The sequence below is a fragment of the Giraffa tippelskirchi genome, chromosome 2 (assembly GCF_054371585.1).
Source record: "Giraffa tippelskirchi isolate mGirTip1 chromosome 2, T2T-mGirTip1v1.2.pri, whole genome shotgun sequence".
NCBI lineage: Eukaryota > Metazoa > Chordata > Mammalia > Artiodactyla > Giraffidae > Giraffa > Giraffa tippelskirchi.
The window spans coordinates 129786531-129804107 of record NC_137276.1 but is presented as its reverse complement, the minus strand read 5'-3'; the positions used below and the strand labels follow the sequence as shown (position 1 = coordinate 129804107).

The 17577-nt window shown below is 43.9% G+C and overlaps 1 protein-coding gene across 19 annotated transcripts in view; it reads right to left on the bottom strand.

Moving 5' to 3' along the window:
* The window catches only part of SCHIP1 (schwannomin interacting protein 1), a 992315-nt gene that overhangs the window by 37296 nt on the left and 937442 nt on the right, over positions 1-17577 (bottom strand). For 6 of the 19 annotated variants that reach the window (XM_081570693.1, XM_081570694.1, XM_081570691.1 and 3 more), the window contains exon 1: positions 11983-12197. The exons of the other annotated variants lie outside the window; for them this stretch is intronic. In XM_081570693.1, the coding sequence (XP_081426819.1) occupies positions 11983-12044 (62 nt within the window). In that variant the 5' untranslated portion in view covers positions 12045-12197. Of the gene's footprint in view, positions 1-11982; positions 12198-17577 lie in introns of those variants that run through there. 19 annotated transcript variants of the gene reach the window in all.

Sequence of the window (17577 nt, the reverse complement as noted above, 5' to 3'; positions counted from 1 at the left end):
TGGGATCACATTGTTTATTATACTTTGAGAACTGCCCTCATTCATTCAAAATCCTTTAAAGATACAATTGTAAATGGCTGCAATGCCATTCTATCCTCTGGAGTTATCTTCTATTGTTACCCATTTGGGTTGTATCCAATTAAAAATGACATAGGAGTTAGCATTTTTACATCAATCCCTGCCCACATGTCTGATTATTTCCTCAGGATAAGTTCCTGGAAGTGGAATTACCAGATCAGCTGAGTGTGAACATTTGTTGAGGCGCTTGACACATTTTGTCACATTGCTTGAGAGGAAATCTGTTCCAATTTACATGCCCACCAGCAACGTGAAAGGGTGCAGCTTTCACTATATCCTGGCTAACGCTAAGTATTTTCACTTGAAAAAAATGTTATTGTTTTTAATTTGATGGGAAAAAAGGGCTATCCTTTTTATTTTAATTTCTTTCATTACCAGTGAGATGAAATATTTACATTTTTTCAGTTAACGTACTAGCTTTTCTGGAAACTACTTACTATGAGTTTTGCTTATTTTTCTATATAGGTCTGAGAATTTTGAAAATTTTATAGTAAGCATTTGATTCGTCCTTTTGCGTTTAGAACATAGGTGTTACATAGTTCAGTCAATAGTGTACTCCGTCTGAAGTGTCTGCTGGCTCTGTGCTTGGAAAACCCTTCCCAGTGCAGAAGTAAGGGCTCCCACTTGATGTTGGAGGATTCAATGAGAAAACTTATGTAAATTGCTTAGTAGTAGTACCTGCCCTATGGTAATGTAAACCTGCAATAAACAGTAGCTGTTATGATTAATCCTCCAACCATTCTTGCTCTGAAGAGGAGGAAACAGAGGCTGAAGGAGGGTTACCCTATTATTAGATAGAAGAGCAAGGATTCAAGTCTATCTTTCTGGGGCCACATCTCCCGGCTCCTCTTCCATATGGATTAGTCAAGTGTCCAGGCAGATACCATGCTGGAGATAGATATGTATCGACTTCTTTCCTGAAATGGATGTGACGCTTTCTCAGAAAAAGAGAACACACCTGACTTCAAACATATACTCTGCATGGCTAATCATAACCACAAATATTTACAACACAAATATCTTCTCATCGGAGCCACTCTCTTGCCATCACTGCTCAATCTTCCTTCTGGAACAAATGTGATTCCTAACATTTCAAATTACTGTATTCAACTGACTAGTAAAACAGTTTTTCTCTTAAACTTCAACAACTGGAACCCAATTTCCTTCCAGTTGCCCACATGTGTAAAGTAGCAATGTGTGAGTGTGTGTGTGAGAAATGGAATATTCCTTGCCGTATCAGTAAACAAAGGATACCATAGTCCTCAACGATTGCAGTCCTCTAACGTGAGTTGGTGAGCCTTGAGGGAACACAGGAAGAAAAGAATATCTGCCATCTAGCAGCCATCGGACTGCAGTCACTCCCTATGCTGAGCCCAGAGGAAACTTGGGAAGTGAAAACACAGACTGGCCCCAGGTAGCTGAGGTGCGTATCAAAGGAATGATTTCAGGGAGCCTAGACTCTTGCATCTTCCCATACATAGAAAAGTGCTAAATTCCTTAATTTGGGATATCTGGTTTTCTTTAATTAACAGTCATCTTTTGATGTTCAGATCATCTGCCCTTTATTGCAAAACTTTTCTTTTTAATCGAAGGATAATTGCTTTACAGTATTGCATTGGTTTCTACCAAACATCAACATGAATCAGCCGTAGGTTTACCCATTTCCCCTCCTACTTGAACCTCCCTCCCGCCTCTCTCCCCATCCCACCCCTCTAGGTTGTTACTGAGCCCCAGTTTAAGTTCCCTGCGTCATACAGCAAATTCCCATTGGCTATCTATTTTACATATGGAACTCAACTTCCCCTCGATGCCTCCTTGATGCCTCCTTGGAGCACTTCTCTCAGGGTTACTTGAGATGCTGACTACTGGGCTTCAAGTCCTAAAAATTCCCACCAAATAAAACATAACTCTCAACTTCGAGGTTGTAAGTATTTTTTAAGTCTACATGTGTGTGCACACGTATAGTTCCGAAGTTCTTTTGTTCTCTAAGGAATTATACCTGCAGGGCAATTATGTCCTCTAAGCCACCAAAGCCCAAAGACGCCTCAGGGTGAAGAACAGCAAAGTGCACAGGAAATGGAGGAGGCGAACACAAAACTACACTCTCCGACTGTGTTTATGGCAAGTTGAGTCACGTCCACTCCTAAAACAGCCTTGGGAAATACTGTCATAAAACCAAAGTGAAACATCTAAAATCGATGTTGCTAGCAAAATGCAAGAGGGCACCTGAGGAGGAGCGGCTCATCACTATGAGACAGAATAGCTCTCAGGACCCTCATCAAGAGCGAAAATGCTCTCACAGACTCACCCTTGTCCAATCACAGGCAGTTTTTGTCCTTGCCTGTCACTGAATTTCCCACTGCCACCCCAAGCCTGGGCAGATAAGGCTCACAATGGCTTTTGAGGGCATCACGCGAGCCGAGATCTCAGAACATGGACCACTGAGCCCTTCGACACTCCAAACGCTGGGGCTCAGCCTTTCCCATTGTGCCACTGTTCTGCTGTAATTCCCCAAACTCGACAAGAATCAAGACAGGGGTTTGGTAAAAGCAGTGCTCAGTCATGTCCCACTCTTTTGTGACCCCATGGACTGTAGCCTGCCAGCACCCTCTGTTCATGGAATTAATTTTCCCAGGCAAGAATACTGGAGTGGGTTGCCATCTCCGCCTTCAAGGGATCTTCCCAACCCAGGGATTGAACTTGTGTTTCCCTGCACTGGCAGGCAGATTCTTTCCATCTTCAAATCTGGTCCATCCCAAGTTCTTTTCATACTTGCTTTGGGATGTGGCTGTACCCAGTCCTTACATACCTGTTACCCACACCCCTCCTCTGGTCCTGTCTTTATCTCTCTCAGTTCTGTTCACCTTGCTTGCAGCATCTGGTCGCTGATGCAGGAGCCACCTAGTCTTCCACATGCTGGTCTTATAAATTTATAAGCAGAAAATTGTGTATTTTGCACATTTGACAAACTGTATTTTTGTGAGGGCAGCTGCAGGCCCACCAGGGTTCTCAGAAACACACAACATCCTGTGCCTAAACCTATAGCCAGCTGGTGCTCAGGACACCAGCAGCTGCTTCCTTCTGACCCCTCCACAGATGCTGGTCCCATGGAGCCGGAAAGCGCCTGACCCAGAGGGAGGGGTTCCTCAAACTCCCTAAAGCAGGAAGACACGTAAGGAAGCTTGGCTTAGAGAATCAGGGAGAACAGTTGATGCAAACGATTCAGCAGCGCTTCGGGAACAAAAGCAGATGTGAGCTTAGGCGCAGTGACAACCTGAGTCTGGACGGGATTCAGTCATGGGGAAGGAAGTAGGGGGAAGGAAAACATTTCTCCCCGGTTTCTTGTTTTCCACCTCTTTCCTGGGTTGATCTTCCCCTCCTCTCCAGCTCCATGGCTTCCTACTTCTACCTGTTCACTATGGGAACAGAAATAGCCTGTTATTATTGGATGTGCTTATTTTACCATGCTGTCTCAGTACAATTCACTACAAATCCTGTAAGATACCACTTCCAGCAGCCTCCTTCCTGTCTTGCTAAGGTTAAGTTAACTCTGTCAGGGCTTCTTATACCTCAGGGTGCATACTAATCACCTGGGGAGGTACATTCTGATTTAGGGCCGGGCCGGAGAGCTTGCATTTCTTTCTTTTGCTTTTTTAAAATTGGAGTATAGTTGCTTTGGGCTTACCAGGTAGCACTAGTGGTAAAGAACCCGCCTGCCAATGCAGGTGATGTAAAAGATGCAGGTTCGATCCCTGGGTTGGGGAGATCCCCTGGAGGAGGAAGTGGTAACCCACTCCACTATTCTTCCCTGGAGAATCCCATGGACAGAGGAGCCTGGTGGGCAACAATCCATAGGGTTGCAAAGAGTCAGACACAACTGCAGCGACTTAGCCCACACACAAAGCTGTTTTACAATGTTGTGTTAGTTTCAGCTGTACAATGAAGTGAATCAGCTATATGTATAAATATATCCCCTCCCACTTGAGCCTCCCTCCCGCCCACCCCCCATCCCACCCCTCTAGGGTGTATGTAGCTACTTCCTACCAGCTATCTCTTTTACATACGGTAGTGTATATATATCAACCCGATTCTTGAGACCTTGCATATTTAACGTGCTCCAGGAGTTGCGAGGAGTTGGTTGGCTCACAGAAGGTCCTCTCTCCCTCTCTAAGCTGAAGAAGACTCCAGGCATGAATGTTCTTGCTCCATCTTTCACCTAGGTGTCCCACATAAGTCTCCGGAAATGTCTGTTAAAGTGATGATATAAACATTTTCCACCAATGGGGAAAAGGAAAGCAATGTGCCATTGAGGATAAACCTCCTGAGGGCTGGCAGCTGCATTATTCCAGAAGCTGATGAATACCCTGGTCCCCCAAGGCCCAGGAAGAAACTTGGGCTGTAGGGACCTTGCTGTGAAGCCAGCATGCCAAACGGAGAATTTCAAAGGTGGGTACTCGCACAACGTGGTCCTCTCTCTCTGTTCACTGCTGCTGCTGCTGCTGCTGCTGCTGCGTCGCTTCAGTCGTGTCCGACTCTGTGCGACCCCATAGACGGAAGCCCACCAGGCTCCGCTGTCCCTGGGATTCTCCAGGCAAGAACACTGGAGTGGGTTGCCATTTCCTTCTCCAATGCATGAAAGTGAAAAGTGAAAGTGAAGTCGCTCAGTCGTGTCTGACTCTTCGAGACCCCATGGACTGCAGCCTACCAGGCTCTTCTGTCCACGGGATTTTCCAGGCAAGAGTACTGGAGTGGGGTGCCATTGCCTTCTCCCCTCTCTGTTCACAAGTTTCTTTAAATCAGTAGTGCTCCAATTTGATTATGCATGAGAATCACCAGGAGGGTTTGCAAAACCATACACTATTGCTCTGATTCAGAAGGTCTGGGGTAAGGTTGAGAAAGTGCATTTCTAACAAGCTCCCAGATGCTGCTGGCTCAAACACCTTGAGAACCATGGCTTTAAACACCTGAACTGATCAAGGAGCTACATAGGGCACAAAGCTGGTACTTCTTCAATTGAGCACAGCTGTGTTGCCTGTAGACAGTCCAGATTCCGGATCCAGGTGCACTGCATTGGTAGCTGTCTGCTCTCTGCTGAGGCCTTGACAGGATGCCTGTTTTGAAGCAATTAATGTGCCTGTTGCTTCAGTGCAATCTATTGCCTAGTGATATCTGGTATCATTGCTATTAGCAGCATCTAACAGGGAATGCAACTGGGATTCTGGAGCTCCCTGCAGAAAAGAACTCTTCCCTTAGGAGAATAATAGTGACTCTTCTTTCTCTCCTTAAGAAAGGAACTTTTACTCTAAATCTATAGGCAGCATTCAAGTGCAAAGGAGTCTGAGACTTTTAAACATTAGGAACCAGAAGGACAAACTATTTGTTAATTCGGAAAATTTTCTTTTAGACAAAAAATAAAAACAACCCCCCCCAAATATTGATAGTACTTTCTAATTATTTTCTCACTGAAACAACTAAAGGTTTGTCACAAGATCAACATATGAACACAGCATTCTGTAAGAATACAGACTGTATGCTTTTGAATGGCAAGGGCAGAAATACTTGCTCTGGGCAGGTTATTTCAAGTTCTTGCATCTGATTTCATCCCCTGGGAAGGCCTTTTCGATTCTTAGTGGAAATGTAAGTTAAATAACCAAGTATCTTTCCATTGTATCACTGAAATGGATATTAAATCTGGGTGCTTTTTTTCAGTTTGTCTTTCTGACATTTTCTATTTCAGACATTTACACTAAACAATCCAGAAAAGTTTCCTGAAGTGCTGTTGAAATCTCTTATCTTTGCATCCCTTCACTGATCTGCCTAAACAAGTCCTCTGGACTAGATGTCAGGCTGCACTGTTGGGTGATGTTGAGGCCTGGGTTTGGCTTGCTCAACATCAGTACTCAGGAGAGAGCTGTCCTTGGATCAAGTCCAGGACAGGTATCCAAGCAGGGCCCAGGAGCCTCCTGACACCTATTTTACTTAAAAATTTGCCAACATCAAAAGTGTTGGGATACCAGTCCAGAGGATGGAGACTTTTTTTTTTTTTTTTTACTCTTGGTTAATCCTGAGGATGGTTTGGCCTATTGACTGCATTCCTCTTCCTCCGGCTATTGGGAGAGGATATCAACAAAAGGAGGCAGACAGAAATGCTGGGTGCACCTTGAGCTCTCTCCTTTTCTCAAATGACTGCCTTCAGAGACTACTTTCAACAGGACAGTGTTATCTGGGACTGTATTTTTAACAGGCACCATCTTACAAGTCTGTAAAACCATCTCGGTCATTCGGTATCACTGTCAGAACACAACAGTTCAAAACATCCACTGCAAGGTGATGAAACGGCCAAACTACAATCAGCCACAGGAAGCTGGGTCCCCTACCTCCCACGTCAGGGTGGGCTGCCCATCTTGGGGAGTTGAACACATGTGCGTGACCAGGAAGGAGTGCAGGAGCCCGCAGCAGGGCAATCAGAGCCAAGAAGACCCAAGTTAACCTCTTCACTGTGACATTTAATAGTGCAAGTTACGAAAACACTTTAAGCCCCAGTTTCTTTTCCTGAAAAAAAGGGATAAAGATACCTTATTTTTTAGGTTGTATTAAGGATGAAATAAACTACTATATAGAAAGTACTTGACCCAGTGTCTGACCCAGAGAGAAAGTCTCTGGGTTTCTCTAAATGGTCCAGTTGTTAATATTAAAGTGAGGGGTGGGGTAAGTTGCTGAGAAGAGTGGAGAAAGGAATGAGAGAGATCCAGAAATGTCCAGAACAGACAGATCCATAAAGACAGAAAGTGGATTAATGATTGTGGGGGGTGGGTGGGTAGGAATTAGGAGTAATTGCTAATGGGGACAGGCTTATTTTAGGAGGGGAGCTGATGAAAACATTCTGAATTAGATAGCAGTGGTTTGTAGAACCCTATGAATATAATGAAAACCATCAAAGTGTACACTTGGAAACCTGAATTTTAAGGTATGTGAATTATATCTCAGTTAATAAATAAACTGCACTCTCGCTCCCGCAAACAGTATGTGTGTGAGTCTTTTTTAAACTGAGACAAAATCCACATATCATATATCCAGAAAATCTATAGGTTCTGAAAGAACCCATTCCCTGACCATGCTAGCTCACCGAGGTGCACCAACCAGGTGATATGATGCAAAGAAGCCTGAACGAGGAGCCAAGAGACTTCATATTTACAAGACCTAAAACCAATCCTGCCAATGTCTCCCTTGAAAGAAAAGGAGACTCCGGCCCAGAGAATGGAAGAGACTGTCCCTGGGGGGCTGAGGTGGGGCTGTCCTCCAGGGTTCAGTAACTTAACGGAGTTCCTCAAGCGCGTTCAGCCTCACCTATCGGGAGATGTGAGGGTGCACGGAGGTCGACGGCTGCTTTTCCTCAGTAATTGCGTAGGACGGGCAGAGCTCTCGTCTGGAATGGCAGCTGGCATTCTGTGTTCCTGTTTATTGCAGTTTATCTCAAGCAGTCATTTCCATTCACCTTTTTAAAAAAACATGAGGCGCAGCTGCGGCTTCACTTTAAATATTGTTCCTTCCAGCCTTTTAATTTTTTCACGGGCTCCTCCCTAATCTTTCACCATAATTGGATGCACCACAGTGGAGACGGCACCCCGGAGAAACAAAGCCTGGCGAGACGGCTTGCCCATCCTCCAACCACACACGGCTGCGGCTGCGGCTGCGGCTCCTTCTGCCAGGAGTAGCCTGGGGACAGAAAGCCAGGCTGGCTTCCCTGTGTTTGCTCTGCTCTGGGACGAAGTGGGAGCCAGTTCTCTGCTGTATTTCATGTTAAATTTTCTTGATTTACCGCCCTCCCCACCCCGACTGGTACAATTTGGATCTCTCCCCCGCACTGAGATGGCATGGGCTGTGCCTTTTCTGAGTCCACATTGGCCATCTGAACGTCCTTCCAGGTGGCATCAATTTCAGGGCAGCCTATTTGTGTGTGTACCTCCCCATGTGGACTGTAAGCTCCCTGAGGGAAAGCCCCACCTCCCTTCTGTGATCCTGGCCCCGAGCACAATGCCAGGGACCCAGGAGGGCTCTTGGTGAGTGACAGCTGAAGGAATCAGGACACTGACCTGTGTGCCTTTGTGTCTTGAAGCCAACGGGCTGTGTGACCAAAGGGCCAGAGGCTGCTCAGAGCAAGGCAGGGCCACGATGGACCGAATGTTCACACTTCAGATTCTGCCAAGGTGCAGGCTTTCCTTTCTAGATACTCAGCTACGTTTTCTGTTGAGTACAGTCTTACCACTGTTACTGAATAAACCAGGGGTCCTTAATGAAACGTCTTTCTTACCAACAGGACCTTCCCCAAGGAAACAAACAGAAGCATACTCTTCCTTCCTCTGCCTGGGTGGAATCTAATTTCAGTCATTGTAAAATGACCTTTCCCCTGAAGGCTGTTTGCCTGACTTTAAAACAACCTTGTAAAATAATCCCTATACACAGGGCGGTATTTATTAGTGCAACTGGTATAGGAAATTCTATTGCATCCAGGCAGGGATATACCAATTTTCAAATTGTTTTGGACAACTGACCTCAGAATATAAGGAGGTGAAAGAAAAAATTACTAAAACTTTTGCTTTTGGTTATATTTTAAACATCTTCGTTTTGAAAATACCTATTTGTGTACAGTCAGTCCTCCACATCTGCAGATTCTGCATCTCTGGATTCAACCAAGCACAGATCAAAAATATTTGGAAAAATACTTCCAAAAATTTCCAAAAAGCAAAACGTGAATTTGCCATGCATCAAGCAGCTATTTGTATAGCATTTACATGTATTTACAATTATTTACATAGCATTTACCGGAGAAGGCAATGGCACCCCGCTCCAGTACTCTTGCCTGGAAAATCCCATGGACGGAGGAGCCTGGTAGGCTACAGTCCATGGGGTCGCTAGGAGTCGGACACGGCTGAGCGACTTCACTTTCACTTTTCCCTTTCATCCACTGGAGAAGGAAATGGCAACCCACTCCAGTATTCTTGCCTGGAGAATCCCGGGGACGGCGGAGCCTGGTGGGCTGCCGTCTATGGGGTCGCACAGAGTCGGACATGACTGAAGTGACTTAGCAGCAGCAGCAGCAGCACATAGCATTTACACTGTATTAGGTAGTAGTAGGCTTCCCTGATGGCTCAGTAGGTAAAGAATCTGCCTGAAAAGCAGAAGACACAGGAGATGTGGGTTCAGTCTCTGGGTCAGGAAGATCCCCTGAAGGAGGAAATCGCAACCCACTCTAGTATTCCTGCCTGGGAAATCCCATGGACAGAGCAGCCTGGTGTGCTACAGTCCATGGGGTCACAGAGTCAGACAAGACTGAGTACTCAGAGGTTAGAGAGAGGTGCTATAAGTAATCTAAAGATTATTTAAAGCATACAGGAAGATGTGTGTGTTATATGCAAATACCATGTCATGCTTGAGCATCCTGGGATTTTAGAATCTGTGGGGATCCTGAAACCAATCCCCTGTGGATACCAAAGGACTAGTGTATAAGTTTCATACACACAAGACGGAGTTTTACAGTGGTATATGTGTAATTATGGGGCTTCCGAGGTGGTGCTAGTGGTAAAGAATCTGCCTGCCAATGCAGAAGACATAACAGACTCAGGTTCCATCCCTGGGTCAGGAAGATCCCCTAGAGGAGGGCGTGGCAACCCACTCCAGTATTCTTAGAGCTTGGAGAATCCCATGGACAGAGGAGTCTGGAGGGCTACGGTCCACAGGGTCTCAAAGAGTTGGACACAACTGAAGTGACATAACATGCATGTATAATTATGAGTGGGATACGTGTATGTTAACGGCTTGGGTTCAAAAACATTTTACTGATAAATATGAGATCAAAAAAGCCTGCAGACCACTGCTTTATGGCATCTAAGTATCTAAGTTAATTTTCTACTTAGTAAACCAAACAGCAAAAAAAAAAAAAGAAAGAAAGAAAAAAAAAGTTAGAGGGAAGAAAACTTAGAAAAGGAAGGCTCCAATTAGGAAAAGCGAATTTTATTTTAGGTAACTTTTTTCTTATCTTTTGTGTTTTACAGAAGCCTATATCACCTGGTTTCAGTAGACATTCTTAATGAAATGGTTAATAGTTGTTTTTTTTTTTTAAGCGTAATGAAGCCTTCATAGTTCCATTATATGTATACATTTGAAAGCACTTTGCCTGAGAAAGGTAGATAAAAGCTAAAATGACTAGAGAACGACTCTCAGGTTTAGGGTCTAGAACGACACATACTGATCTCTGGGTGCTTCCACATCTAGAAGTTTCATCCAGTAGTCTTCTATACTAACCTCTCAGATACAATTTCTCCTAAAGTCACACATGGTGTGCTACTGCCTTAGTGAGATAAAGGGTGATACAATGCAACTCTTTTGTTGTTGTTGAGGTGTTAAAGCTACTTGAGCATTTCATGTTTGACACTTTAGCCAGCATTGTTATCGCGCAGCCCGCAGATCATGGTTCAGTCATTCCTGGCATCTGGGCTTTCTCTGTTTCTAAGCAGATAAAACTACAGTGGTCATTACTTTATTGTTACTGCATTAGCAAATGGTATGTCTTTCATTTTTCCTAAGTGAAAACTGACCTACACTTTCCCTTTTGAGAAACGCTGTGACAAAGAAAATGTGACCAGTCCTCTGGCACTGAATATAGAGGCAACATGAGAACTGTGCACTTGTTCTACCAGGTTGGGTAAGTGACTCTGACTGCTGAGCGTCCCCAGTATCTTTTGCACAGCCACTTCCGGCAGGAGGGGACATCAGAGAAGTGTCAGGGTTTCAGGACTCTGAGCATTTATCCTCTTGGGCCCTCATTTCCTTTTGGGGATCACAAAGGACAAAACCCACACAGAGCAACACTGTAGGTCATTTAAACCTCTTTTACAAATTTAAGTTTCAGTTTCTGAGAAAGAAAAGAAACTATTTGAACTGCCCTAAGAAATAAAGGATATACTTAAACAGCCCCCATCCTCACACACAACTATGCATATAAGAGCTAAACTGCCATATTTTACATTATTATATATAAAGATCTATTAATACAGATGGATCTTCTATCTCAATCTAGGGGGAAAAAAAGTTTGTGACATATTTGATCAAATTAAAAATTTAGGAGCAAGTTCTACTGTTTTAGGTCATTTGCTTCTGATGGAAAAGAGGTCTTTCTTTCCAGGCCCTGATTTTTCATACTGTGCTGTGTCGTGACCTACACTTGACTTACAGGAAATAATAAGGGGGAAGGACATAGTGTTTAGCCTTCTGTGGACAGACAAGTATATACTGGTAGTTTAATTTCATGACCTCACCCATATAACTAAAGCTATTTTTACTTGGGGCTGTTATTATGAAACAATTACCATATAAAACATACGAAAAATATATTTACTGACTTCAAAAGAACATGCAAGAAAAGAATTAGCAGATACTGTACCAGTTTTTTTTTAAAACCCCACACTTCTCTTAGCAAAACTTCATAGTTTTCATTGTTTAAAAAGATCAAACTGAAAAAAAAGGTCAAACTTAGAAAGATGGATTTAACATGCTAGTAATTATTTCTTGCAGGTGAACTGTCAATATGTCAATAATTTCAAAATTTATTCCTTTCATAAAAAGCCTAACTAGAAACTAAAAGCATAAGAGAATTTTTCTTCAGCTTCAGGAGAACAACATGTGTATTCTAGTTACTGCTATAATATATTAATGAATACAAGCTGAAAAAAGCAGAAAGAAGTACTCTCCCAACTTAATGCGTTTGATTCTGTGCATTGAGCTTTCCTGAATATATTATGGCAACGGCCACTGAGTGTGGAATCTGGCCACTCCTCAAAGGTTATCTTTCTCCCAGTTAGAAAAATGGTCTGATTGTTTACAAACAAAAGAGCTCTCCCCCCTTACCTTTTTATAATTCCCCTCCATATCCAATGGGGATTCTTGACTGATGATGTCATCCATTCCATCACTGTCCAAATTCATCCTTTTAACTCTTTACAATTTCACTTAAGAAATAAGCTCCCATGAATCCTGATAGGCTGATGTGCGTTGCCCAGGACCCTGGTTCCCGCTCATGCTGACATGGAGAGCCAGCTAAGAGTCTGTGTCCGGCTGTGTGTGTGTGACCTTGCCCTCTTCTGTCCCAAAGACACCGCCCCACCCAGCCTCCCTGGTCTGTCCTGCGCTCCGGCACAGGGGCAGCTGCTGTTCTCTAAGGCTTCCTCTGCCCTGACACTTGGCTGGTTAAGAGTCCAGCCTTTCCACATCTGCTGTCACCTTCTTCCCCTGTACGATCCTGCCTGGATGCCTCTCCCCAGCACCTTCTCTACCCCCAATCCAGGAAAAGCCAATTTAACCCCCGAACTTCCCGCTTCAGGGCTGAGTGTGGATAAGAGTTCTGGAGGAATCCAGCAACCTTATTCTGAACTAGGGGTAGAGTGTACGGGATAAAAATAGATGCAAAGCCCTGCCTCGCAGACTTCACTGGCAAGTTAAAAGCCGGGTATCGCATGACAAAACCGAACAGTATAATTTAAAAGTTAACCTGTAAGATAGATGTTTGCCTTTCCCTCCTTGCCTTTTTCCTATAACCAATCATTTCTTCAAATCGAACGTGAAAGTCTCATCTTCAGGGAGAAACCCCAGCACAAGAATGAAATTTGTCTCCAACACAGAGAGGGACCCCTCTGCTCCCGGAATCGTTGCTTTGTTCTATTAATATAGGCAGGAGAAAAAGATCCATCAACTTTTTTCTAAGAGCCGGTGGCGGGCTTTTTCACAAAAGAGGACGTTCCTTGCTGCTGCTCTTTTTACCCTTTTCCCATGGCTTTTGGCTTTGTTTACTGGCTTTACGTACAGAGAAGGAAAAGGCCCACAGCTGCAGGATGTTTTGATGCAAGAAGCAGACAAACAAGTGTGCACACAAACACATGCTCCTTGTTATCAAGTTACTACGGCCATAAACTAAAATATATAGCGGTATTTTTTTGAAAGTTACTGTGTGCAGGAGAAACAGGTCAAAGAAGAATTCAAAGGCCAAGGCTCCATTTAGCAGCATAATCTTACAGTCTGACAGGCTCAGACAGGAAGCTGTAAATGTACCAGTCAATAGGTTTTCCAATGTGAATTCTTGACCAGCTTCAACGCTGTTAAGAGAGTTCTACGGCAAAATGCTGTTCAAGACAGCTTTTGGCATCTGCACCTCTGCTAACGTGCTCACATCACTTGTTTAGTATTTTCTCTCCACAAATTAAAAAAATAAAATCAATTTGTGGAAGGCTTGTAGGATAAAGTTGTCTTAATGTGGTTTTCTGTAGCACCACTTCCATAAAGCAAATATTTTCCTTTACAGCCCCTAACTCAAATCCAAACCCCTGCTTAACTCTACCTTCATCCCCCACCCCTGTTTCTGAGTCTGTCTTGTGCCTTTGTCAGACAGTCTGATGGAGTTGTGTCTCCCAAGCCACACTTGTCTTTGGACAGGCCTTCTCCCTAGTAGAGATCTCCCCTGTCTTATTCTCCTCCAGACCCCAGGACCCTTGCTCTGGGCAGGGGTCCCACCACCTGCATGCAAGAAGCCCGGTACACCCTCCAGGCCTGAGAGGTCATGCTGGTCACTGAGTGCTGCTGTATGGTGGGTGTTCCCAAAGCCAAAGAATTTTCCAGCGGTAAGGCTTTGGGGTTAAAATAAAGGATGCTCGACTTTGAAGGACCCTCTGCATACTAAACTCTGCCAAAGGAGGCTAGTTAAAATGAAGGAAGCACGCATCTTATTACATGACATATATTAACATGCTTCCCAGATGGCGCTGGTGCTAAAGAACCCGCTTGCCAATACAGGAGACATAAGCGATGTGAGTTCGATCCCTGGGTTAGGAAGATCCCCCAGAGAAGGGAATGGTTACCCACTCTAGTATTCTTGCCTGGAGAATCCCATGGACAGAGGAGCCTGGTGCGCTACAGTCCATGGAGCCACAGAGTCAGACACGACTGAAGTGACTTACACACACGGCATATATATATGGGGTTATAGGGGGTTGCTATGGGCCAGGTCGGAGAAGGCAATGGCACCCCACTCCAGTACTCTTGCCTGGAAAATCCCACGGATGGAGGAGCCTGGTAGGCTACAGTCCATGGGGTCGCTAACAGTCGGACACGACTGAGCGACTTCACTTTCACTTTTCCCTTTCATGCACTGGAGAAGGAAATGGCAACCCACTCCAGTATTCTTGCCTGGAGAATCCCAGGGACAGCGGAGCCTGGTGGGCTGCCGTCTATGGGGTCGCACAGAGTCGGACACGACTGAAGCGACTTAGCAGCAGTAGCAGCAGCAGCATGGGCCAGGTACTTTACAGGTGCCTCTTACATTTGTCTTCAGTCCTCACAGGAACCCTCTGAGGTGGATATTATTATCAAGCTGCATTTCACAGTGGAGTGAGAAATAAGTGAGGCTAGAGAATTGCCCCAGTGTGGCAGCTTGCCCACGCCCAGGCCAGAATCTGAAGCACAGAATTTGCTTCTGTGGCTCATATTCTAAACGGGTGTGCGAGACTGCCTCCTACTGGCTGCCCCTGTAAGAAACAACTGTACCCAACAGAAGAACCAAACGTAGCTTTTAAAAATGATATCACCTGCTGACACTATTTTCTAAATCACATATCTGTAACATTCAGCATGTGTCACCACTGTCCCCTGATGATCAGACCTCAAGGAATGAAATAAAAACTCCTTCATCAATAGTTGTGACCTAACACACTGTATGGTGAACTTTCAGGTTTACCCCGCTACGTTTATACTGATAATGGTTTTTCTCTAACACCGTTACAGTTTCAAGTCTTTCTCTAAGAGGGCAGAAATTTGTGTTATTCATCTTGTTTTTCCCACAGCATCTAGAGACAACCTCCCACACGTTAAGTGGAGGATGAATAGCTGTTGAATAGATACATTCACAGAGGAGAAAGGTTCGGGCTCCTTACAATGTTTCCTTGGAATGCTGTCCATGGAAGGAAATATTAATAGTTTATATGAGTGCTTTTCAACTGAAATCTTTTTCGGAAACAACATACATTTAAGAGGTAAGTAAACATGGGTCTGCCCAGGTTGAAGGAGGGGGCCTACCATGAATTTCAGTGATTTCAGCCTCTTACCTAGGTTAGCATCTAGCCCATTTAGCTATCTATAATCAAGAGCTAACATGCATGCAATTATAAAAATTTATTTATTTATTTAGCTGTGCCATGCAGCTTGTGGGATCTTAGTTCCCCGACCAGGGATTGAACCCAGGCTACGGCAGTGAAAAGTTCTGAGTCCTAACCACTGGACCACTAGGGAATTCCCAATAAAAATTTAGATGTTACAAGACTTAGTAAAGTACATAAAACTATACGTCTAATTATTATCTTTTGACTTTAATTTTAACATGCATGCACACATGCTAAGTTGTTTCAGTCGTGTTTGACTCTATGACCCCATAGACTGTAGCTGGCTAGGTTCCTCTCTTCACAGGATTCTCCAGACAAGAATACTGGAGTGGGTTGCCATGCCCTTCTTCAGGTTTAACAGGGTGGCCTTAAATATACAGTTAAAAGGACTGAACTCTCAGTATTAACTATGTATATGTATAAACATATTCAAATTAATTTATATGCACCAATAATATATTGACCACACATATATATATATATATATATATATATATATATATATATATATATGCACATACATTTATAATAGATTACCTTTTGGAGAAGGGCATCTCAAAATCCAAGATGGAAATTTCCCAGCTGTACAACAGGAACAAGGGTTAGTCCCAAGAAAGTAATAAAAACCATTCTCCTCCTCTACCCCCTATATCTTTCCTTGGCATAACTGAACCTCTACTAAGTACTATATAGAGACAAGTGATAAAAAACCTTCTTTTGAAAGTTGGTGTCCAGTCGTGATGAATGCATTTTGCACCCTTCCTAAAGGAGTGTTGGGGACATAGGCTCATAGCCTAGACCCTTTACAGAAGGAGCTGTATCATTACTATCTGGATGGCTTGTGCCAGCTTAAAATATATGCTATCTTCCTATCACACGGACTGATCTTTGGTGCTTTCTAGAGCTTTGCTACTCAAAGTGTGTCCTCCAGCCACAGCATCCACATCACCTGGGAGTGGACAGGAAATGCAAACTCCCAGCTCCCACCCTAGACCTACTGAATCCAAACCTGCAGTCTTACAAGAGCTCTAAGATTTTTGAGTGCACTTTAAATTTTAGAAGCATAGCTCGAGACCTTAAAAAAATTCAGTATAAGCCATTATCTTATTTTCGATCATATTTCTAGGCTTGGTGGTAAGACCCTGACTTTACATGCTTGGGATCAGCACTGTAATTAATTTCACTTCCAACTGGTTCAAATGAATACAGGAAATGAAAAAACAAAACACCACCTTAGAACACTTGAGCTGAACTTAATGTTTGGTGGTTTTGTAGCAGCCATGCACAAACAAGAGGAGAACAGTCAGTCGTGTCCTTCCTACAGAGAATTTTTCCTGGTTTCTTCCTTACTGCGCTTCCCTGGTGGCTCAGACAGTAAAGAATCTGCCTGCCATGCAGGAGACCTGGGTTCGATCCCTGGGTCAGGAAGATATCCTGGAGAAGGGAATGACTACCCACTCCAGTATTCTTGCCTGGAGAATCCCATGAATAGAGGAGCCTAGACATGACTGAATGACTAAATCTTTCATTTCCTCTACTGCTGCCCTCTCTAAAATGAATTCTGCCTGCAAAACATGGGGCCAGATACTAATGCTTCCTCTTAGAAAACGTACACAGAGCCACTTACAATCCCTGAGGTTGAAAGGGCCTCTGCTCACTCCCCCCTGCCCTGAAATTCAAGGACCAGAATGGAGAGCTTCAGTTTCCTGTCAAGCCATAATTTGAACTGTGAGGCGCACTGGTCACGTGAGCTAATGCTTTTAAATGATCATTATCGGCCACTGGTGGAAATTATTGACTCTGAGAACACAGACCGCATTACTGGGAAATCACTTATGCACTGTCAAAAGATCTTCCTATTCTTATTAATGGAAACTCTTATTTCATCCTGATTAACCCTTTAGCTTCCCACCACCTCTCCTTCTGCCTCAGCCTCCAAATTCCATGCGCTACACAAACCGACACTGATTTATAATCTCTTTTAAAATTATTTTTTTTCTTCTGTGCAGTATTCATTTAAATTTGCTTTGCTTTTCAATTAAGGTATTCCGATAGCTAGATAAACCATGAAAATCTGCATATTGTTTTGCAGAGGACTTTTCATTGTAGATTTAAAAAGTTAAACTAATGGCATTGGGAGTGTGCAGTGGAGGAGGTTAAAGCGTTGGAAGGAGACAGAGTGTCAATCGTTTATCCATTATCAGAAAAACTGAGGACCACAGGCATCAAGCTTTCCGCCCATCTGAAGACCTGAGTACGAGAAACGCCAACTGTGGTCACTTGGCTGATGATGGCGCAG